This window comes from Lepisma saccharinum, unplaced genomic scaffold, assembly GCF_977018435.1.
Source record: "Lepisma saccharinum unplaced genomic scaffold, izLepSacc3.1 HAP1_SCAFFOLD_422, whole genome shotgun sequence".
NCBI lineage: Eukaryota > Metazoa > Arthropoda > Insecta > Zygentoma > Lepismatidae > Lepisma > Lepisma saccharinum.
In genome coordinates, this window is record NW_028143122.1 from 176,870 (window position 1) to 202,748 (window position 25,879).

General features: G+C 36.6%; 2 protein-coding genes across 2 annotated transcripts in view; one reads left to right on the forward strand and one right to left on the reverse strand.

Moving 5' to 3' along the window:
* LOC145982792 (uncharacterized) overlaps positions 1-5,395 on the forward strand; it is a 31,160-nt gene extending 25,765 nt beyond the window's left edge. Inside the window, exons 5-7 of the mRNA XM_083116156.1 lie at positions 856-1,138; positions 4,178-4,339; positions 5,298-5,395. Coding sequence (XP_082972282.1) covers positions 856-1,138; positions 4,178-4,339; positions 5,298-5,395 — 543 coding nt within the window. The remainder of the gene's footprint in view (positions 1-855; positions 1,139-4,177; positions 4,340-5,297) is intronic.
* Positions 5,396-11,412: 6,017 nt separating this feature from the next.
* LOC145982793 (uncharacterized) overlaps positions 11,413-25,879 on the reverse strand; it is a 78,782-nt gene continuing 64,315 nt past the window's right edge. Inside the window, exons 11-15 of the mRNA XM_083116157.1 lie at positions 22,337-22,466; positions 21,619-21,794; positions 16,347-16,476; positions 15,629-15,804; positions 11,413-11,785 (exon numbers count right to left, since the gene is read on the reverse strand). Coding sequence (XP_082972283.1) covers positions 11,675-11,785; positions 15,629-15,804; positions 16,347-16,476; positions 21,619-21,794; positions 22,337-22,466 — 723 coding nt within the window. The 3' untranslated portion in view covers positions 11,413-11,674. The remainder of the gene's footprint in view (positions 11,786-15,628; positions 15,805-16,346; positions 16,477-21,618; positions 21,795-22,336; positions 22,467-25,879) is intronic.

Genomic DNA, 25,879 nt, shown 5'->3' on the forward strand with positions numbered 1-25,879 from the left:
ACAGTGGAGATAACCGTATTAAATAAGTTTATTAAATATTAAAATCTTTGTCTGACATGAAGGAATATGAGGAGAGTAGAATTTGAAGGTTGAATGAGGCAAGAATTCCGCCTCTGGTTTCTGCATCCCCTCACTTTGCTTGCCAAATTTTAGCTCTTTGGCGTGGAGTTCCATATATATAATTTATATACTATCCTGGTGCTTCACATTAATTACTGGAATTTACCTCCTCCCACTTGAAATACCACACTGAATGTGCATTATATATTTCAATAACAATACTAATCATAAATATTACAGATAGGATTATAGATCATAATGAAAGCCCTGAGTGGCAACGAAATGACATTATAATGTTTCAAAGAATTAATATAAATTAATATTATCAGGATAAACTGAGAATATAGAATGTAAAAAGTTTGATTTTTGTTATTTAGTTTTGCTTTTCTGCCACTTCTGGCTAATTGAAATGATGAGGATGAGTGATGCTATTATAAAACTGATGAAGGGACCGTCACAAAGAACACCCATGTGCAGGCTTGGATTCGAACCCAGAACCCATATCATCATAGCATGCTGTGCTAACCACTCCACCACAGAGGTCGGCAGTGTAAAAGGTGTATGCAATAAATATCACACCGTCATACATAAAATGGTTGATGAAAAGTAGAATGATCCGATATATCATGCAAAATAAAGAAAATATCTATTGAGTTAGAATTAAGAGATAGCATGTGGTAGTTTAGTGTAACTTAACAATTTTATTCTTAATCTTTTCAATTAAGTAATGCCTAGCTATTCTTTTAATTATAGAAATCTTAAAGAAAACTGCATAAACTTTACATCTACTTCTAGATTTTCCCTGAAGCTGAGACAAAGATTAACAACAATAATTTCCGTGGAGATTTTCTGGCAATGTTTAAAAGTGAAACGGGAAATGGGCAGGCCTTTTTAGCTGAAGAGTTACAAGATTATTGGTCTTCCTCACCACAGCTGATATTACTTCAAGAAAGAAAGGATCCAACATTTTCAGAGAAATCATTTCAATTCCTCAGAGGAGATCAATTATCGTTTTGGAATTACCAACCTACACCAGAAAAGCACACGTCCTTAGATGCCATTCTTCTCACAGACATGGGTTTGTATCAGAAAATGTAGATTTTATATTTTCCTGCGTCGTACATGTAGTTCTCATGGTTCCAATAAATCAAACATGTTATAAAATTTTAAGTTGGTAAATGTACTGGGTCGAGTGGTCAATGTCAGAGATGCAGCAAGTTAACTAATGTCATCTATGAAGCACATGCAGCCAGGTTTCAAAATGGAAATTTTCATGAAATGGACCGCTTTCCTTTCATTAACATGATGTTCTTTTTCTCTCTCTGATAAATACAGTGACAAGATTAACTGTATTATGTATTACAATTAACAGGTTCTCTGCCAGGCTGGTTTCATCAAATTTGCCTCCTCTGCCAAATATCTTATTGGATTTTATTTTGCAAATTCAAAAATTTTGTTTTTTTCCTGTAAATAATAGAACAGCCAAAACACTTTTAATATGCACTCAACTTCCATGTCTTGTCGGTCATGTTTATACACATCATTGTAATACTCGTGACCGATGGTGTCCTAGGAACAAGAAAGACAAACCACATGTTTTGGTCATAATGACCAACATTGCATGATTGGTATGGGCCAGTTTCGGTCATTATAACCGATGTAGCAGTTAACGTGTTAATAATAGTTAATATTAAAATATTTACAAAAAACATCAAGTAATATAAAATACATTGGACACGAGTCTAAGGCCATTTTCTTCCCTTTTATAATTTAAGCAGACAAATCATGAATCAGCTCGTCAAAAAGGGGGGTGGGGGATTTTTTTTATTAAATGTATATATTCTCAATACTTTGTTTTAGTAATACAGTATTTACTTAAAAAAAATAATTTGTGCAAGTGATAAATATTTCCGTATTGTTATTTTGAATATAATCAGGAATTGGATTTATTAGTGATTGGTTTGAAAATTTACTTTTGAGTTAATCGGGTTAAGAAGATAAGATGACAAAGAAGCACTGAAAAAGGAAATTGAAGAAAGAAGGGGAATATTGCACATGGTGCTTTGCGCTTACAGTGCTTTGTACTTCTCTGCAATGTACTAACAAGCAAGGTAGCTATGCTTTTCGTTAATAGAGTCGCAAAGAGGACATCCCACAAAAGCGATAATACAATGGGTAAACTCCACCCCTACCCAGCTTTATTGATATATTTCATTGCTTACATAGTCACTAAACTGGAGAAGCTAAATTTGTGTAAACATCTTGTGCAGGAGGATACCTCTGTTAGAATAATCAAATCCACAAAACACGACACATAATAAGAAAAGTACAAACGAGAACCACACAAAAGGATAAAGGCAACATAGGCGCTATTTATACTCTGTTAAGCTCCTTGTGGCAAGAACACATCTCCATGTAGCAGAGAGGAAGCTTATATGAATGTTATACTGTGTACTATAAAAGAGTGTTAGCAATTTCGTTCACGCTGAAAAGGAAAATGTAGTGAAATATCTACAAAATTAAAGGGACTGGAATGGTCCATTGCCATTAATGGTGGAAGGCCCCAGATATTCATGAACCAGAATGCCGGTCTGGTCCGCTCTGGTTCATTTCGAGACCTGGGTTGATTGATTGATTGATTGATTTGGTGTTTTAAGTCCACTTTATGCACAGTAAGGCTAATCGGGACTGGACCTACAGTTTAAAGTGGAATCCGAACCACTTGTGCCTCCACCGGGTATTGAACCTGGGACCCCTTGATTACAAGGCGACGACGCTACCACTGCACCATCGGGGGCATGAGATAGAGAGGAAGTAAGATGGCCAACATGTGTGGCTGCAGATGCTGACAATTCTGTTTCTACCCTTATACAGGGACACACTCAGTGCCATTGTTCAACGGGCTCGCTCCTAGCATCTTGCCTTTCAAGCTTAAATATAAAAGATCTTGCACCTTCTTGATGGCTAATTTTTTTACCCTGGAAAATGGCCGCTCATCAGCAGGGTATCCACATAGTCCAGCCAATTTACACACTGACCTGGGCAAAATTGCTTCAGAAGGTTTTTAAACAGTTTCTAGTTCAGAATTCATTGTTCAGGCATGTTCGCTGAGGGCTTTGATATAAGGAACTCATGGTCCTTGGTACCTTTTTACAGAGTAATGTGATGTTCATGTGTTATATGAGTCTCAGTCAATAAATAACGAGGCAGAGGATATTGCACAGTACTTACGTAACGAACCTCAGAAGTATTGTCTGCCACTGTTTAGGCATTTATCCAATTGTGACTTCAGTCGCAATAGCATGCTCGTAGAACTCCTTTGGCTGCTGTTGGAACGAATTGCGCTCACACTCCTTGACGTCATCGTCCAATTGAAACCCTTGTCCCTACAGTGCTTTTTTGAGCTCACCGAAGATGTGGAAGTCACACGGGACAGATCTGGACTATAGGGATGTGTCTTCAGGACTTCCCACTTGAATTTTTTGAGACATTCCTTTGTTGCGTTGGCTGTGTGTGGTCTGTCTTGATGAGCTCATCCACCTGCGCAACATGCTGGTCTGTCACATGCTTTGGTGCTCTACTCTGCGTGTCATCCTTTGTGAAAGCGTTTGTTCCACTCTTGCACTCTTGCCTGGGACATAGAGTGCCCCCGATATATCCTTTCCATTCGTCAATGGATTTCATGACCCCCTACAGCTTCCGCTGTCAAGAAGCGCACAACTCCCGCTGCTCCTCTTTGGATGCCTCCATTACGCATCACAGTCAAACATGGAATGACTGGACACGGCCGCTGCTCGGTTTTTGGTATAATATCTTCTGCCTCGTTATTTATTGACTGAGCCTAATACTTGTATTATGTCCTTGGAACTGTGATAGATAGGTTCTGATAAATTTCCCTGCTGCATCATAAAACCCTCTTGTTCTCCTTCCAGTGGTATTTATTATTATTTTTTATATATTTTAAAATAATTATTTTAACTTTATATTTGTTTAAAAATACATATGTATTCACTATTTCTTGGTAAGTTATACCAGTATTTCTTGACCAATATATGTGCAAATATATTCAGTAATAGAAACAATTTTCGTAATTCTACCTTTCTAAATTTAATTGCAGGAAATTGGAGGGATGGCTCACTCTGTCCACACAGATGTTCAGCAGCTGTGTTGACAAATGAGACTCAAGCCTTTTTTGACCAAGTGAGTGGCTTGTTGGGTCAATTTGTAATAGATAAACAAACAATTACATCTGATGTTCAAAATCCAGACCAACATACAAGTAAGTATTTTGGTAGATCGTTTTAATGCAATGCTTCATTAATAGGCACTTAAAACATACAATACTAGTAAATTTTCAAAAAGAAAATTATGTATAGTTTCACATGAAAAGTTCATGCAGTTTTGGATTTTTTAATATATACCGTATTTGCCAGCGTATACACACTCAATTTTTCGTACACATTTTTTTTTTAGGAAAAAGCTTTATCACTGAATTTATAATTAATTTACATTATTTCAAATATAAAGTGGGCTAATATGTAGGTCTACTTTCAACAAATAACTTACCTAATCTAACTATAGGTCGTTTCTACTCTTACGGCAGGCACCCTATATGCTGGCAAGGAAAGTGGAGAGCAGGGAAGTGACCAATCCAGCACGATATGAAACGAAGCAGTCAGTAGAACAAGTTGCGTGCTGTTCCTCCCCTCCTCGAACTTGTAACTCTCGTCGCCACTGCTGTTGTCTGGTTGGTCTGCGGTGTATTCCCCGTTCCCCATTTCCCTTGCCAGCATGAAGGCTACTCGCCGTAAAAGTAGAAAAGACCTATAGGAAGGAATACATTTTAATCTTCTTCATCACACACAAGACAGAAATCGTCTAATTCAGAACAGAGAAAGTTTCAAGAAATGAAGGTAATCAAAATTGACTATCGGCGTTCAAGACATACCCTGCTTTTCAGACTATTTTTTAAGGTAAAAGTGTGTCTTATACACTGGCAAATACGGTACATATTGATGTGAATTTTTTGGAACAAAACAAGAGATTTGAAGTGAAAGGAAAGTTTTTCAAAATGTAAATTAAGCTTTAAATTTTACACACACACACACAAACAGATATATATATATATAAATATACATACATATACATTCATATCAATAATAATTCAATTGTGTATAAAGTTAATGTTATCTTGCTGAAATCTAGAAAACATAATGTATTGAATTATTCTATTCCAGGTTTCATGGAATTGAATTCAAGCCTTCGAAATGCAGTTAACACTCCCCTCATCAGCACTCTTCTTGCAATGTTGACAATGATTTTAATATTATCATGATGGTAGGAATTAATTTTTCTAATATACTTATTTTTTTAAATGATGTTACAAATAAATTATTTCCAAAAAACATAAGATGCATAATTATTTTTTGCATGGTATATTTCTTGCAAGATCAGAGAACTGCAATCTTCTGTTAACTCCTCTTTATGTAAAATTATTGTTATAATGCCATATATTCTGTTAATTATATGCATCATAAAATAGCTGCAAAATAACATGTGTGTGTTATTTTTAGTGGTTTTTATTTCTCCTATGACTTTTCGTCCTGGTTTCCCAGAACTTTTCCAAGCTTACACCAAGATCAACACACACACAACACAGAACACACAACCTTATATGGCTAGTCACTCTACACTTCTAAGGAATGTATAATTTCTGTCCTTGTTTCCTCCTAGGAAAACTGGTTATCTTGGAGTATGTTTGAAAAAGTTCTGGAAAACCAGGACGAAATATCGCAGGAAAAATAAAAATCACTAAAAATAAATGTATTATATTATTTTGCATCTACAAAAAAGTCGTTATGCGAAACTTTAAGAAGAAGATAGATATAATATGTAGCTAGTAATTAATGTTATATAATAAAATCGTGCAGATAAAAGTTAATTTTGATGATATTTACAAAGAACAATTGGTTTCTTTAGTATTCCCAAAATTTGACACATTGCACATTACCAGTAAAACTTAGAGTTTGGTCGCAAAGTCCATCAAATATTTCATAACTCAAATCCTATTTCATATGCTTGATTCCTGACGATGTGAATACGTTTTAAGGGCATAAAATTAAATAATATTCTCTCTATATCACATTTTATTTATTCTTATCATATTATTGAGATAATATTAATGAAATTTTGGGCTCATTCACATGGGTGTAAAAGTGAAACTTTTAACTGCTATTTTGTTAGGACTTGGATTTAATTTTTAAATATTTCCAAGATGCTTCATTAATGGTGTCCTACTATTTACAGGGGGGATTTTGCATGATTGATGCATTAGATTAGAAGCTAGAATGGCTGGCCTATTGGTGACTTTGAGCTACAAGATTGACTGTTTGAGTGCTGTGTTAGGATCGTTTCTGTTAACCTGGAGTGGTCAGCATAGCATGCTTAGGGATTATCCAGGATTTTTCCCTTGGGGGGAGTGTTGGAAACTTTTGGGGGGTGTAAGTTTGGGAATGTTAAGTGCATATTTTGGACCGTTTTAAAATGTTCGTCCTAATAGATGTTTCTAGAGACACCCCCCCCCCCCTTTCCCATCCGTCACATAACATTTCAGAAGAAAAAAAGATGTCAAATGCAGGAAAAGATGGAAAATATATTTTTGTGATAATGTTAGCAATTCAGTCTAACCTTTGAAGTATTGCTTTCCAATAATGTTCAGTACTTGATTTAATCAATCGTTAGACAAACACAAAAGATGACATTGAAAAACACAAAATTTAAACATATTATTACCAGGGATCATTTCATGCAATTGTTAAGCTAGTTATAAAGAAATTAGAAACACTTGCGAAATATTTTTTACTGTATTTGTATGGTTTTTGTCGTATGTGTATCTCAGAGATTATTTTGGGGGGGGTGCCCAATTCATTGATGAAATATCGGTGAGAATGCACATTGCATTTTAGAACTATTTATTTGCAAACTGATAATGCATATTACACATAGTGACAATACTTTCATTTCACAGTATCCTACGATGTTTACTCTTTACAATCTTGCCTTGCTCATTTGGCATCCTTTTTACCTCAGCATATGCCCCCTGCTCCCCCTGTTCTAGCTTCAGTTAGAAAATATGTATACTCATGTATATAATTTTAATAGTTCTATGTTGCGAGTGTTTTTCCAAATTCTGCTGGTGTTTTCAAATCTCTGTTTAAACAATGATTCACAAACTGAAATAAAGTCATGAAACTCTATATATTTAGAGCATGAGCATGAAGACTTTAAAATATAGTGGGAAGTTGGGAAGGACTTGAAATGGATACCTGGTATTGCTTTTGAATGAAATCGGTCAAAGAATTTCATATTGAAGTCTTATACCCTTACAAAATTTTGGAAAATATGCTTGGCACTGTTGAGAGCTTATTTCAAATACTGAACGAGAGACGACTAGGCAATTGTGCCTCTTTGCCTTAAAAGAAAACTAAATAACTTGTGCAAATAAACGCATGGCATGTTAGCTGCAAAGGGAAGGCAATGAATTTTCATTTCTAATTTGAGGTAATGCTTTATCTTCAATTATTTAAAAATTGAATAGCATATATTTCACTTTCCAACAGAAAGAGCACAATGAAACAAGCGAAATTTCTCTCTCTACACTTTCCAGCAGGCAGTGGCAAGCACCGTCATGCCCCCACTGGTGCGCCTATGGTCAGATATAAATTTGGGACTTAATGTAAATAAAATTTATTTTTATGTTTAATTCCTTATACTTCCTTTGCTTCCTCTGAAAAGCTGGAAAAAATTAAATATGTCATTATGTCAGGGAACAGACTAGATAAAAAGAGGAAGACAATTTTTACTAACTCTATATCTTTGAGAACTGACAATAACTTTAATTTAATAGGGTGCCAGTAATTTCACAGGGCAATACGAAGTTAACGCTTTTCTATTTATATCTGTATTGCTTGTTCGGCAGCCCATTTGTCCTTTGCACCCAGGCAAACTCTGCAGGACCCTCCACTCCCCTTTTACAACTCTCTTTCTAATATATATTTTCTTTTACAAAGGTGAGAACTCTTAGAGCCACAAAAATGGTTACATACATCAACTATAGATGTGAATGAATCACTTAGATCCTTCATGAAATACAGTAGAGCGTCGATTATCCGAACGTCGGTCAACCGAACGACCGCTTAACTGAACTGTGTACTCGCTCACTTTCAGATATCTGTAATGAAAAAAGTACGTGACTTAGCTGCTCGTAAGCGTGTAGGCTTGCTTAGACAGACCAAAATAAAGGATTTTTTTAAACGTTAATTTTGTGTACTGTGTGTATTGTTCATGCAAAATGCGTATGTAATATGTACATATTTTTGTTTAATAAACTGTACCACATACTATATATTCCTACTAAAGTTGCCTTTGTACGTTACTTTGTAATACATACTTAAAGAGATGCCTGTTTTTATGAATAAATTTACTGTACAGTACTTCTTTTTGGCAAATAAACATGTACAGTTCGATTATCCGAACAAACCAGTTTTCCGAACACCCATGTCCCCCAATTACTTCGGATAATCGACGTTCTACTGTACTTGCTGTTTTATATCGATTACTCGATCAGTAAATTTTATATTGGTACTTGTGAATATTCGTTGGAAGAATAGTGTCACTGCTTTTCTACTCACCACTTTTGGTTTCTTTCTCTCTGGTTTCATTTTTTCTATCTTCTTCAGCAAATTTTGCAGTAAAGTTTCAGACATTGTTACACTGAGCAGAACGACATCACACGAACTGAGATGCTACACTGAGACTGACCTAAAAGGCCTAAGGCATTTTACTGTTCTCTTCTCTACCGCTCCAAAATCATTCATCTCGCCCAAGTTACAGAAAATAGTGTTGCTAACCATAGTAACACAATTCGCTACAAGGAGTCAAATCTGTATCTTTGAATTTCTTCCCTTACTTTTATCGTACATTTTTCACATGAAAGAATCAAAAGAATATGAATTTCATTAACTCAGGGGTTGAATTTACAAATCTGTAACATATTTAAGAAATATTTATTTAGGTATTCAAACGCTTTCAACACTGTGTGCGGTATGTGCTCCCTGGAAGGAGGGCTAGAGGTCAGTTTGACATTTTCCAGATGGCAGTGTAGTGTCCCTTCCCTATCGAAGCCCTGTCAGGGGAGCTGGTGTTTCCAGGAAATTACCATGCTGAACATTCCACCCTCCTCCTTTGACACTTTGGTTGATCGAAAGGTCCATTGGACTTCGCTTTTTGTAGAGCTACAAATTGTTCCTTTATGTTGAAGTATTGTCATTCTATTGTTGATAAAAATCCATATTTACACCCATGCGCGCCAACTACGTGGGTGCTCCGGGGCTCGAGCACCCACAAGATTTTTAATTTGATAAAAACAAAATAAAATAAATATTTCTCACTTGTCATTATCAAAAAATAATAAGCAATTAAAACATTGAGATGGAAGTTAAAATGTCTAATCTCTAAAACATAATTGTTTCAAATGTGTTTGTGCAAAGGCAACCAAGCAACACATTCCCCCTTTCCTTGCCTGTCTCTGGCCAAGTCAAAGGCAGTCCACACAATAACAATGGAAGTATATTGTATTGTGAATAGAATCCCATCTTTTCGGCTTTCTTTGATGTTTCCTTACAAGTGACACACTACATACGCCCACTCCATTCGTCAACAATTGTTTTAAAATAACTACTTGCCGATATTGAGCACTAATAAAGAATAAACCGCAACACAAGGAAGTCGATGGTGACTGACTACCTCATTGGTTGATTTGATAGTTGAATTGAACATTGATGAACCAGTTTTGCCTAGAAAAAGGAAGATGCCAAAACCCTATGACGAAGGTAGTGATCCTCATACGTATCAAACGCCGGAGGAAATGTACAGACAAATATTTTTTGAAATAATTGATGTGACTGTGGATTCGCTAAATCGTAGATTTCAAACAAAGGTTTTGGAACTTATTTCACAACTTGAAGCTTTTGCTATGAGTCAAATTGGTGCTGATCGAATTATGAAGTTCTATGGGACAGACTTTGATAAAGACAAACTAACATTGCACAGGGACATGTTTCTAGATGTGTGCAGAACGAACAAAGAAAAAGTGGCCAACTTGTCAGACATTACAAATATTTTAAGTAGAGAAAACTGTGGTCCCATGCGTGAATTGCTCACAGAATTTGTGAAGTTTGTACGGGTGATTTTAACTATACCTGTTACTTCTTGTACCTCTGAGCGGTCATTTTCAGCACTTAGACGATTGAAAACGTTTTTGCGGTCACCAATGACCCAAAAAAAGATTGGCAATTTTGCATGTTCATAAAGAAATGACTAAAAATATTGACATTACCAAAATTGCAAACAAATTCATAAGTGCAAATGACGTAAGAAGGAATAACACCATTAAGCCTTGTTTCCATGATATGAAAAACTCAATATGCTGACCAAGGCAGTAATTTATTTTATTAAAAACATAAACTAAACGTAATGTTTCAACCTTCTAGCAAGGTCTTCTTCAGACTCTTAACATTGGTACTTGATACAGAGTCTGAAGAAGACCTTGCTAGAAGTTTGAAACGTTACGTCTAATTTATGTTTTTAATAAAATAAATTACTGCCTTGGTCAGCATATTGAGTTTTTCGTAAGAAGGAATGTGTTTTATATTGAAAGTTAACATGTCATGATTATTATTATTATTTGGTACATAAAGTTAGTCATTTTGTAGTTTCTGTTCACAACAAAATCCTTGCACAGTTCTTTCTGCAATACAATTAAAATTATTTGCATTTATGAAGATTTTTTCATTTTAATTTGTATGAATGTGGTATTTTCTTTTAGTAACGTGTTGATAATATCATTGCCTCTTGCAATCATTGTGCATGTAAGTTGTTTAAAGTATACAATACTTGATAATTTTACAGATCTAACCGCCATTGATATGCACCCACTGAAATTTTGGAAAGTCGGGACCCTTGTTTACACCCCCCTTGTAGGGGAGGTGTTCCACTTTTCTGCTTGGGGGTGGTGTTTGTCAAAATTTGGGAGGGTGTTGGGGGTGTGTGGATAAATCACTGGTATGCTATGCCAGAGGTCCCAGGTTCAAATCCTGGCCTGGGTATGGGTGTTCTTTGTAAGTGTCTGTTCAACAATTTCATCACTCACCCTCATCATCGTGGTAAGCCAAAAGTGGCAGATAAGTGAAGTAAAATAAATCAATCAAACCAAGTACTGAAACTTACATTTAAAAAATAAATAAATAAATAGGTGCTTCAGCATTAAAATTAAATATAAACAAGACACTTGGATGCTGTATGTGTAAGCAGCACACAAAGGTAAATGTGTAGCCTTTATTGGATTACAGAAGAACTACATGAGAACTGAAAATATTAAAATATGTAGTTATCTTCATATGAAAGAAAATTAGAAATATGTGGAAAGGAAAATCCTGTTCAAAATTTATGGCACAAGTTCAAACAAATTTGGTATCAATAAGTTCCCGTGAAAGTTCATCATAGTAAAAGTTTCATGAATTAAAAAGCACTTTACTCATGCACTTTTGGAGAAGAATTATAGGACAGCCATGGCCCGTGCCTCTCTATACAAGGTTTCCAACTGCATAGCTGAACTATCCTTTCCAAGCCATACGGCATCATAATTTCCAACAGATGAGGTTCTCAGCTAGATTAAAAGAAAAAATACAGTCAAGAAATATAGCTTGCAATTCAAAACCATATATGTTAAACAGTAAGTAACAGAAAAAGTTAATAAAGTTCATTATATTAATTTTGTAAAATAAAAATTAGCGATTTACTGATATGCACTTTTGACAGATTGCTAAACCAAACTAAAAATACAACAGCCCTTTCTTGAAGGGCCAAGTATTCAAAGTTGCTTTCTGTTGGGTGAAGTGTAGTTAGTTCATGCAGTTTTCTGACTTTGTAGATAAAGTTCACCACTATCTTTTAAAGAAGCTTTCCATTTTCCCTTGTAGTTTTGGATCAACAATAAAAATCTGTAGCATCCAACTGAGGATTGAATTCAGGACCAGGCAAGAGAACCCTGTTGTTGTTTTTTTTACTTGAATTTATTACATCATTTGTTGTAAACTTATAGAGTGTAAATTTTCTATAGTTAAGAATCCAGTAACAATAATCAGTTGCTCAGCCAGTCTGGCTCTTATTACCACAAAATAAACAATCATCCTTGGCAATTCACGAACTTTTACCACCAGTAGGGTACACAGGATTCTATCAAGGTGGAAGGGGGGAAGGGCTATTTCTAAAACTTTCTCCACATCACACTACCATTGTTTTATTATACTTTAATTAAATAATAACACTCATAATTAATTAATAATACTTATAATTAATTAATTAGCAGAATTACTAATAATAATACTACTAATACCACTACGACTATTAAGTAGTTTTTCTTGTATGTACGCATTGCTTGCATTGTAAAATTATTTTCCTGTAGTTTACGGTTATTACAAGCATAAGAAACTGTGACTATTAAGTAGTAGAGATCTACATATATATATATATATATAGTATTTATGAAAGCAATAGAACGAAATTACTTTTTAGTCATTTGATTTTTATCAAATTCTGGAAGCATTTTTTTGTTTCTCTGTTATGAAATAATTGTCTGGTCAAAGAGATGAGACATTTTAAGTGTGAAGACAATCCATAAAAACAAGAAAATATATTAAAATAAATTGAAATAATCAAAGTATGGAACTCATCCAAGGAGCTAAGGTGGTCTGGTCAGTAGAGCATCTGACAACCACGTGGCAGATCCAGGTTCGATTCCCGAAATTGGTTGGAATTTTTCCGGCTTCTTCTCCGCATAAATGTCCCCGATAATTCACATCTGGATTGTCTCGCTGTTCTTACCAAAAAAACATTTTGGAGTAGCTAAGCTGTCGTTTGAATAATTGTCTAGGGCCTCCCCGATGGCGCAGTGGTAGCATCGTTGCCTTGTAATCAAGGGGCCCTGGTTCGATACCCAGTGGAGGCACATAGTGGTTCGGATCCCACTTTAAATTGTAGGACCAGTCCCGATTAGCCTTACTGTGCATAAAGTAGACTTAAAGCTCCAACTCAAACCAAATCAAGAATAATTGAAGACTAAAATTGGTAAACGATGTAAGTGCCACAAGAATTCAAATGTGTGAACACATTCCTAAGTAGCAAGTTCCACATGCTTTACCATACATTTGTTTTACAAGGGTTGGATAAAAAGTAATGGCAACACTCGTATAATTGGTACTTGACTGTATTGGCAGAGGAGCACGTGTTACATTCCTTGAAAGTAATCGCCCCTCATCTCTACGACCTTCTGCCACACGTATGGAAGGCGCTGTACACCGTCAGCGCGTCCATCTCTGTCGATGTCCCGCAGTGACCGCCCTATAACACATATGATGGCTTCGCCCGGGTCGTAGTGCTTCCCTCCCAGTGGTTCCTTCATTTTGACAAAACGGTCGTAATCACACGGTCTCATACCGGTGAATACGTTGGATATTCCAGTACCTCCCACTACCAGTTATGCAGGAGTGCCGTCACATTGTTCGCAGTGTGACACCTTACATTGTCAAGCAGGATGATGGGACACCGTGCCGTCGTTTCCTTCTTAATGCGAGACGAAGGTGGTGTTGCAAGAAGGTGCAGAAGTAGGCTGCGTTGACCGTCTGCCTGAGAGACGTTGTTCTTCTTGCCTAAACATATCGTTAGGGCGCTTGCACTCTTGTCCTCTGCTTCAGAGCACTGCAGTTATTGACTGAATAACATACAATCGCTCCCACTCACTATACTTCCTCGTCTGACATTCCTTTATCAGCCACGAAACGCTTGTGGCTCTGTGACTCACCCCTTTCACGGGACAGCAGTGTTGCCATTACTTTTTATCCAACCCTTGTAGTTGTTTGTATGATTTTTCCATTGCATTTTCAGTTGTATAGATAAGAAAATTTTCGTTAGTGACAAGAGTACTGTTTTCAGACAGCAATATACTGAACACAATAAAAAATATGTTAGTTGTACAATTATATTACTGAAAAAATTAAGAGTACAGTTCAACTACTTAAGATAGAGGAAACAGTTGGACTACCAAAAACAGTAGAAAACATTAGCAGTACAGTTCATCTACTGAAAACAGTAGAAGACAGTAGCATTACAGTTCATCTACTGAAAACAGTAGCATACTAAAAACAGTAGCATTACAGTTCATCTACTGAAAATAGTAGATGTTTCGAAACACCCATTGATCTACTGAAAACAGTACAGACACCAGTGTATTGAACATTGTTGCAACTGAGATAGAAAACAACTTCTTTTCTCTTTTAAATCATAGTTACCCTTATATTTTATTTTCAAGAATTCGTGTTTATTTTTGAGGCATTCACTCTGAAAGATGCGTGTGTTTGGAATGCAGTGCTTTTCTCCGTGCTGCATGGAAATAATAATTCAAATTATTATTATTATTATTATTGTCGCAGATCTTTGACTGTGATAAATTGGCCATTTTGATTTTTTCCCACAGGATTTTTCATATTTCACAAACTCAAGGAGGAGTTTAAACCCCGTAACTCCCCTGTTTACCACTATTACTCTCTTTACATGTGTATGTTAAAACGTTACATCCCACTAAATATTTTCAAGTGGCACCTAACCTTTCTGATATTCAATTAAGAGCAAAGAGAAATTTTTCATTGGTCACACTTGTTACATGTTACGTGCAGTGCCTGAAGTGGAAAATGTTAGCTGGGGGGATGTTTGGTCGAGTCTTGGGGTTAGCTGAGGGTATGCTCCTATGGTTTAACATGGTGACAATGAAACTACTGGAGGAATACTTTGCGAAAATGCTGGCTGATCCCACCCTCACTTCAAGCACCGGTTACAAGTTATTTTCGATTTTGAGCTACACTGGGACAAGGTAGTTTATTTTCTTTACACTTCAAAGGAGGGAAATTCAGTAGGAGCTGGAGCCTAGGGAGCAATTGTCCCCTTGACGCAATAGCAAGTATATCCTTGTAACAAGTTGTGGATTCTACATCCATGTTCTGTAACAAAGGAGATCATATGTGAATTAAATGTCATTATTATTCTGTGGATTTTGTGAAGATCATCTCTCTTCCATTTAGGAGTTTTCTGTCGAACCAGTTTTTCTTTTCTTGTCTGCTACAAGGAAGAAAACTATCTATGCAGATTGAAGAATAGATTTAATCGGACTAATAGTGGCAAGGATTTGTTAAAACTGTCATATCTATGAAATGTTTCCTTGTGTATATTTATGACTTAGGCCAGGGGATCATCCCATCCATCAGGAGGTCACAACCAGCTGTGATTCCTCATTAGATATTCCACAATTCCTCCTTCTATGGCATCTTGGAAGTAATATAATGAATGTACAAAGAAGAAACGGCAAGATCTTACAATCACAGTTTGGCCATTGTCTATTATCTAGATTATCTATATGTTTCTGCTCAAATTAACATAAGATAGTCAATTATACTTTTACCTTTGGACCAATCATTCCATCACTTTCAAGTGTGTACTTATTGTAAGCAAAGGCAAGAGGCTGTGGTTTGTCAATCAGTAGCTTTTTCTCATCATGACTCACTTTCACAGTCAGTTCCAAGGATTGAACAAAAATAACCTCTCTGATCATATAAATCTTCTTTCTATCTTTTAGATCTAGAATGCAGATAGAGAACCATTTACATAAAATATAAAATAAAAAGATGTACGTAATTCAAAAATTGATATTCAGGGTGTACAAAAAAGTCAATATTATAAAACTGTTTAAAAATGTATCATCTTAAATATAACTTTTCAGGCTAACTCAATGTGATAAGCATGACAAACATACGTCCACATGTTTTATAGCACGTAGGTGTAACCTTGTTTTATGAAAATTAGGAGCGATCATGTATTAGTACTACATTTTGTAGCATCCTGCTTGTTCTTCATTTTTGCATATCTCATCACCTCTCAAAAAGTAAATCATATTGGTGAGTTCAAGAATAAAGTCCAACTTTGTCTAGAATAATAACATATACCTCCTTGGTCTACATTTTAATTAATCTCTCCTATATTATACTTAATTACAATCACAACCACCAATAGCTGTAAGACTTTCGGAAACATTAACTAAGCATAATGGAATTTGACTTTATGTGTAGTTAAATTGAAATTTTACTTAGCATCATATGGAAAATAGTTAATTAATTTTTTACCTTGTTCTTTTGAGCCTACATTTAAGAAGACTTTCCCAGTTGGATTTGCACCTTCAATTAAACCAACTCTGCGAAAACCTCTTCCGACAAATGGGATTAATTTGTTTGTTTTCTCATCAGTGACAGAAACCTGCAAGAATTACAGTATGACTGACAACAATAGTACACAACCTTACTGAAATCTATTTGAAAAAAAAAAGATGACATAAATGAGACTGGGCAAGCAGGGTTGTGAGAAATATTTACCGCAATTGGTAGGTTTTTCTAATAACAATTTGGCTTCCCTGATGGTGCAGTTGTAACATTGTCACCCTGCAATCAAGGGATCCTGGCTTCAATACCCAGTGGAGGTACATAGTGGTTCGGATTCTACTTTAAACTATAGGTCCAGTTTCGAATAGCCTATATGTGCATAAAGTGGACTTAAAGCTCAAATAAGAAAAATTAATAACAATTCAGAAAAAGGTCAAAATTGGTTATATAATCTCAATGACTATAAGTTTTAACTACTGACCCTCAACAAGTCTCCAGTTCCAGAAGGTATAGTCATTATATACATTTACAGCAAGTGTGTACACACACACACACACACACAAATTTCAGGGGATACGAGCTTTAATATGTAATTCAGCTTGGAAATCCAGATTATGTACTAATTGATTTGCTGTCAGGGCGGACTTGAAGGTTGCACAAACTTTATTTTTTTCCATTTTGTTCTAGTAAGGTAACTGGAATTTGTGCTTTACGAAACTTATTACCCAAGCTACCACCTGCCAATTTACCAATATTTTGGCCCACACCTTCAATTGATTGATTGATTGAGTTGGTGTTTTAAGTCCACTTTATGCACAGTAAGGCTAATTGGAACTGGACCTACAGTCTAAAGTGAGATCCAAACTACTCTGTGCTTCCACCAGGTATCGAACCCGGAACACCTGGATTACAAGGCGATGACACCACCACTGTGCCATCGGAAGGCCCCACACCTTCAATTATGACAATAAATGGCCCGGAAGAGTCTGGGTCGTATCTGTATGTTGGGGGCATGTATTGTTCTGGATTCGATCCAAGTGGGATGTTATCCGGTGGATCAGTATCTGTGGCTTCTATAGGGCACTTTCCAGTGCCTTTTTCTGTGGGATTAGTCATATTTATATCCTGTTCAAAAAGAGAATTTAGTGGTGTCCCAGGGGACCCTACACTTGACTCTGCTAACATACTGAAATTCTGTGAGTTCCAGTTAAATCCCTCTGACTCTTGGTTCATTTTTGAAACACCAAAGTCAATGCAGGGCAGCTCTGCTGCACTCGTGTATGTTTGTGTGTCCCCTTTTCTATGTGTAGAAGCAATTAACACACTATGAAATAACTGGGTAACAATTCACACTGAACCTCTCGCGCTTATCACTATACACTTTCGTAAGAGTAATATTGCTATGATCCGAACGATTTCAAGGTATTTACGCGAATCTCTCTTTATTTATTTTTTTAGTCATCCATGGATGCATGGGTGTAGCTTGGGACCTATTTTTTTTTTTTTGGGGGGGGGTAGAATTTGTAATGATCATTACTGGATCCTTTTTATGTTATATGTTTATTAAGTAATTTAATTACACTGGCCGGTTTTTAGTTTCATTCCTTTTGGTGATATTAGTGGCATTTATATTAATGTGTGCACAACTTTTGTGTATGTCTATGTATTTATGTACTGGCTTTTTTTAAATTCTTGGCCGTTGCGGTTGGCGGATGTGTTTCCAGTAACGGGTTAGGTCATTAGCGAGCCAAGAGGCGCAACAACGAATTATTGTCGGGGGGGGGGGGGGCAAGTACCAGGATAAACGTTCCAATAATAATAATAATAATAATAATGTTGAAAATAATGATAATAATAATAATGTTACTAATAATGTTATTATACCATTATTATAACTGTTATTATTGATTTGCTTTATTTTACTTCACTTCTTGTGCCACTTTTGGCTAATTTGTGAAGATGGGGATGAGTGATGGCATGAAAATGATGAATGGATACTTGCAAACATCCATGCCCAAGCCGGGATTTGAACCCTGGATCAACATTATTATTACTGTTAGTAGTGGTAGTATCAAAGACTTTATTTTCCTCGTAAATTACGTGAAAAGGGGTAGAAGTTTGTGCTAAAGAATTTGTGTTCGAACAAACTATTTGAATTATTTTTTTAGCACGTTCAATTTCACATTAATAACGGAAAACAAGCACATACACTATTGTTGAAAGACAGAAAATGCTTGAAAAATGCATTCCACATATAATTCTTTTTTACATTAACATAACTTTCATGCACGATATATGTTTCACATATATGCAACGTGGAGTGACTTGGACACAAAAATGTGTACGTATTCTAAGTTTCTTTAATAAATACTACGGGGTGGGAAATAACCTTTTGCTAGGGGTCCACAGTAAAAAGTAATAACAATTAAGAAATTATGGTAATACCAAATGTTTACTACAACAATTGTGGTTACAAAAACAAAATTAAAAGTTAGTATGTCCGCCGTTTGCTTCTCTCACAGCACGAAGACGATCAGGGTAGGAGCTCAGAAGATTCGCAAACAAGTCCGTATTCCATTCCATGTCAAGGAGGACTTGTTCCAGATGTGCAAGGAGTGTTGGCCGGGAATAGCGGTCCGGTCCGTGTTCCACTATCATTAAGGACTCATATGCGTCCTTCAGAATAGCCCCAAAATGCTCCGCTGCATTCAGGTCCGGTGATGCACCCGGCCATTCAGAACTGCTGAAGAAGTCAATGCCACTTCGCCGAAGAAGGTCTTGGTTTTAGCATTTGCCTTGAAGCAAGGTGCTTTGTCGTGAACTAACTTTTAATTTTGTTTTTGTAACCACAATTGTCGTACTAAACATTTGGTATTACCATAATTTCTTAATTGTTGTTACTTTTTCCTGCAGACCCCTAGCAAAAGGTTATTTCCCACCCTGTATATACAGCATACAGGCTATTATTTAAATACATTAAACAATAAATTCATCCATCTTACAATAAACCAACAGCAAAAATTACATATATATATATATATATGGCCACGGTGGCTTAGTCGGTAACGCATCTGACTACCATGCTAAAGGTTCCGGGTTCGAACCCCCGGCCTGTTCAAATCCGGGAACTTTTCTAACGATGGAAGCTGCCCCAGCGCCCACCCAGCATCGAATAACATGGGTACCTGGGGGAAACTCTGGGGGGTAAAGGCGGTCAGGGGTGTGATGCTGATCACACCACCCCACTCACGACCGGATCAAGGAAGTGTGGGGCGTTACCTCCACACCCCCTATACGCCTTCATGGTGTGGTGCTATGCACAGGGGAGCACTTTATATAGGCACACACATGTACACATAAATGCAATGTTGATGGTTCAAGAATAGAAATATTTGACATGAAGTAATATCAAATTCTTACATTGACATTAATACATTGTGGGATGATGATGTTGTTGTTGTATTATTGTCGCATATCTTTGACTGTGATATATTGCCCATTTTGATTTTTTCCACAGCATTTTTCATATTTCACAAGCTCAAGGGGGGGGGGATTTAAACCCCGTAACCCCCCTTGCGTACGCCACTGTTTACCACTATTACTCTCTTTACGTGTGTATGTTAAAACGTTACATCCCACTAAATACTTTCAAGTGGCACCAAACCTTTTTGATATTCAATTAAGAGCAAAGAGAAATTTTCCATTGGTCACATCCGTTACATGTCACGTGCAGTGCCTGAAGTGGAAAATGTTAGCTGGGCGGATGATTGGTCGAGTCTTGGAGTTAGCTGAGGGTATGCTCCTATGGTTTAACATGGTGACAATGAAACTACTGGAGGGATACTTTGCGAAAATTTGCTAGCTGAAGAATACATTCGCACCCTCACTTCGAGCCATAGGTGCTGACTCCATGGGGCTTGGGGGGGGGGGGGGGGGTGGGCTCGAGCCCCCTTCCCCAATGTGAACGATGTGGGGCCAGAGCCCCCAAATAATTTTGCTTTAGAGGATCTAATGTATTATTTTGCTTCTCTTTAAAGTTTACTCTGAATTGTGCCACATGAACTTAACTTTAAATACACATTTGATATGTTGTAGACCATCAATTTGGGGGTCTGAGACCGCTAAACCATCAACTTTGGGGGGGCTATGACCAGAGACAGCAAAACACATGACTTATTACTATATACTAAGTATGTAATTATGAGTATTGTTAAAATTTTTACTAAAAAGAGTTTCCAAAGACAATGTGCATGAACTAGGAGAGTGGATGGGACATTCGGGCTACAAATGGCTCTCACATGACATTCAGAACGAGATCATTGATATATTAGGGAGATCTGTTTTACGCTCCGTGGTAGCAGATATTAAAAGTCCGGAATATTTTGCTATTATGGTTGACGAAACTTGTGACATCCATCCGTGGACAATTAATATTCTGCATTAGAACTGTGAATAAAAATTTTGATATTTTTAAGGAATTCGTGGGCTTTTATGAGATTCCTAACTCTGAGGCCAAAACTTAAAAAAGGGAGAGAATGAATCATTCATTAATTTATTTCAGTGATCAGAGCCCCCCAATAATTTTGACAAGTCGGTGCCCCTGCTTCGAGCACTGGTTACAAGTTATTTCGATTTTTAGCTACACTGGGACAAGGTAGTTTATTTTTTTAACACTTCAAAGGGGGAAAATTCAGTAGGAGTTGGAGCCTAGGGGGCAATTGTCCCCTTGACGCAATAGCAAGTATATCCTTGTAACAAGTTGTGGATTCTACATCCATGTTCTGTAACAAAGGAGATCATATGTGAATTAAATGTCATTATTATTCTGAGGATTTTGTGAAGATCATCTCTCTTCCATTTAGGAGTTTTCTGTAGAACCAGTATTTCTTTTCTTGTGTGCTACAAGGAAGAAAACTATCTATGCAGATTGAAGAATAGTTCTAATCGGACTAATAGTGGCAAGGTTTTTTTAAAACTGTCATATCTACCAAATGTTTCCTTGTGTATATTTATGACTTAGGCCAGGGGATCATCCCATCCATCAGGAGGTCACAACCAGCTGTGATTCCTCATTAGATATTCCACAATTCCTCCTTCTATGGCATCTTGGAAGTAATATAATGAATGTACAAAGAAGAAACGGCAAGATCTTACAATCACAGTTTGGCCATTGTCTATTATCTAGATTATCTATATGTTTCTGCTCAAATTAACATAAGATAGTCAATTATACTTTTACCTTTGGACCAATCATTCCATCACTTTCAAGTGTGTACTTATTGTAAGCAAAGGCAAGAGGCTGTGGTTTGTCAATCAGTAGCTTTTTCTCATCATGACTCACTTTCACAGTCAGTTCCAAGGATTGAACAAAAATAACCTCTCCGATCATATAAATCTTCTTTCTATCTTTGAGATCTAGAATGCAGATAGAGAACCATTTACATAAAATATAAAATAAAAAGATGTACGTAATTCAAAAATTGATATTCAGGGTGTACAAAAAAGTCAATATTATAAAACTGTTTAAAAATGTATCATTTTAAATATAACTTTTCAGGCTAACTCAATGTGATAAGCATGACAAACATACGTCCACATGTTTTATAGCACGTAGGTGTAACCTTGTTTTATGAAAATTAGGAGCGATCATGTATTAGTACTACATTTTGTAGCATCCTGCTTGTTCTTCATTTTTGCATATCTCATCACCTCTCAAAAAGTAAATCATATTGGTGAGTTCAAGAATAAAGTCCAACTTTGTCTAGAATAATAACATATACCTCCTTGGTCTACATTTTAATTAATCTCTCCTATATTATACTTAATTACAATCACAACCACCAATAGCTGTAAGACTTTCGGAAACATTAACTAAGCATAATGGAATTTGACTTTATGTGTAGTTAAATTGAAATTTTACTTAGCATCATATGGAAAATAGTTAATTAATTTTTTACCTTGTTCTTTTGAGCCTACATTTAAGAAGACTTTCCCAGTTGGATTTGCACCTTCAATTAAACCAACTCTGCGAAAACCTCTTCCGACAAATGGGATTAATTTGTTTGTTTTCTCATCAGTGACAGAAACCTGCAAGAATTACAGTATGACTGACAACAATAGTACACAACCTTACTGAAATCTATTTGAAAAAAAAAAGATGACATAAATGAGACTGGGCAAGCAGGGTTGTGAGAAATATTTACCGCAATTGGTAGGTTTTTCTAATAACAATCTGGCTTCCCTGATGGTGCAGTTGTAACATTGTCACCCTGCAATCAAGGGATCCTGGCTTCAATACCCAGTGGAGGTACATAGTGGTTCGGATTCTACTTTAAACTATAGGTCCAGTTTCGAATAGCCTATATGTGCATAAAGTGGACTTAAAGCTCAAATAAGAAAAATTAATAACAATTCAGAAAAAGGTCAAAATTGGTTATATAATCTCAATGACTATAAGTTTTAATTACTGACCCTCAACAAGTCTCCAGTTCCAGAAGGTATAGTCATTATATACATTTACAGCATGTGTGTACACACACACACGCACACACACACAAATTTCAGGGGATACGAGCTTTAATATGTAATTCAGCTTGGAAATCCAGATTATGTACTAATTGATTTGCTGTCAGGGCGGACTTGAAGGTTGCACAAACTTTATTTTTTTCCATTTTGTTCTAGTAAGGTAACTGGAATTTGTGCTTTACGAAACTTATTACCCAAGCTACCACCTGCCAATTTACCAATATTTTGGCCCACACCTTCAATTGATTGATTGATTGAGTTGGTGTTTTAAGTCCACTTTATGCACAGTAAGGCTAATTGGAACTGGACCTACAGTCTAAAGTGAGATCCAAACTACTCTGTGCCTCCACCAGGTATCGAACCCGGAACACCTGGATTACAAGGCGATGACACCACCACTGTGCCATCGGAAGGCCCCACACCTTCAATTATGACAATAAATGGCCCGGAAGAGTCTGGGTCGTATCTGTATGTTGGGGGCATGTATTGTTCTGGATTCGATCCAAGTGGGATGTTATCCGGTGGATCAGTATCTGTGGCTTCTATAGGGCACTTTCCAGTGCCTTTTTCTGTGGGATTAGTCATATTTATATCCTGTTCAAAAAGAGAATTTAGTGGTGTCCCAGGGGACCCTACACTTGACTCTGCTAACATACTGAAATTCTGTGAGTTCCAGTTAAATCCCTCTGACTCTTGGTTCATTTTTGAAACACCAAAGTCAATGCAGGGCAGCTCTGCCGCACTCGTGTATGTTTGTGTGTCCCCTTTTCTATGTGTAGAAGCAATTAACACACTATGAAATAACTGGGTAACAATTCACACTGAACCTCTCGCGCTTATCACTATACACTTTCGTAAGAGTAATATTGCTATGATCCGAACGATTTCAAGGTATTTACGCGAATCTCTCTTTATTTATTTTTTTAGTCATCCATGGATGCATGGGTGTAGCTTGGGACCTATTTTTTTTTTTTGGGGGGGGGGGGTAGAATTTGTAATGATCATTACTGGATCCTTTTTATGTTATATGTTTATTAAGTAATTTAATTACACTGGCCGGTTTTTAGTTTCATTCCTTTTGGTGATATTAGTGGCATTTATATTAATGTGTGCACAACTTTTGTGTATGTCTATGTATTTATGTACTGGCTTTTTTTAAATTCTTGGCCGTTGCGGTTGGCGGATGTGTTTCCAGTAACGGGTTAGGTCATTAGCGAGCCAAGAGGCGCAACAACGAATTATTGTCGGGGGGGGGGGGGGGCAAGTACCAGGATAAACGTTCCAATAATAATAATAATAATAATAATGTTGAAAATAATGATAATAATAATAATGTTACTAATAATGTTATTATACCATTATTATAACTGTTATTATTGATTTGCTTTATTTTACTTCACTTCTTGTGCCAGTTTTGGCTAATTTGTGAAGATGGGGATGAGTGATGGCATGAAAATGATGAATGGATACTTGCAAACATCCATGCCCAAGCCGGGATTTGAACCCTGGATCAACATTATTATTACTGTTAGTAGTGGTAGTATCAAAGACTTTATTTTCCTCGTAAATTACGTGAAAAGGGGTAGAAGTTTGTGCTAAAGAATTTGTGTTCGAACAAACTATTTGAATTATTTTTTTAGCACGTTCAATTTCACATTAATAACGGAAAACAAGCACATACACTATTGTTGAAAGACAGAAAATGCTTGAAAAATGCATTCCACATATAATTCTTTTTTACATTAACATAACTTTCATGCACGATATATGTTTCACATATATGCAACGTGGAGTGACTTGGACACAAAAATGTGTACGTATTCTAAGTTTCTTTAATAAATACTACGGGGTGGGAAATAACCTTTTGCTAGGGGTCCACAGTAAAAAGTAATAACAATTAAGAAATTATGGTAATACCAAATGTTTACTACAACAATTGTGGTTACAAAAACAAAATTAAAAGTTAGTATGTCCGCCGTTTGCTTCTCTCACAGCACGAAGACGATCAGGGTAGGAGCTCAGAAGATTCGCAAACAAGTCCGTATTCCATTCCATGTCAAGGAGGACTTGTTCCAGATGTGCAAGGAGTGTTGGCCGGGAATAGCGGTCCGGTCCGTGTTCCACTATCATTAAGGACTCATATGCGTCCTTCAGAATAGCCCCAAAATGCTCCGCTGCATTCAGGTCCGGTGATGCACCCGGCCATTCAGAACTGCTGAAGAAGTCAATGCCACTTCGCCGAAGAAGGTCTTGGTTTTAGCATTTGCCTTGAAGCAAGGTGCTTTGTCGTGAACTAACTTTTAATTTTGTTTTTGTAACCACAATTGTCGTACTAAACATTTGGTATTACCATAATTTCTTAATTGTTGTTACTTTTTCCTGCAGACCCCTAGCAAAAGGTTATTTCCCACCCTGTATATACAGCATACAGGCTATTATTTAAATACATTAAACAATAAATTCATCCATCTTACAATAAACCAACAGCAAAAATTACATATATATATATATATATGGCCACGGTGGCTTAGTCGGTAACGCATCTGACTACCATGCTAAAGGTTCCGGGTTCGAACCCCCGGCCTGTTCAAATCCGGGAACTTTTCTAACGATGGAAGCTGCCCCAGCGCCCACCCAGCATCGAATAACATGGGTACCTGGGGGAAACTCTGGGGGGTAAAGGCGGTCAGGGGTGTGATGCTGATCACACCACCCCACTCACGACCGGATCAAGGAAGTGTGGGGCGTTACCTCCACACCCCCTATACGCCTTCATGGTTTGGTGCTATGCACAGGGGAGCACTTTATATAGGCACACACATGTACACATAAATGCAATGTTGATGGTTCAAGAATAGAAATATTTGACATGAAGTAATATCAAATTCTTACATCGACATTAATACATTGTGGGATGATGATGTTGTTGTTGTATTATTGTCGCATATCTTTGACTGTGATATATTGCCCATTTT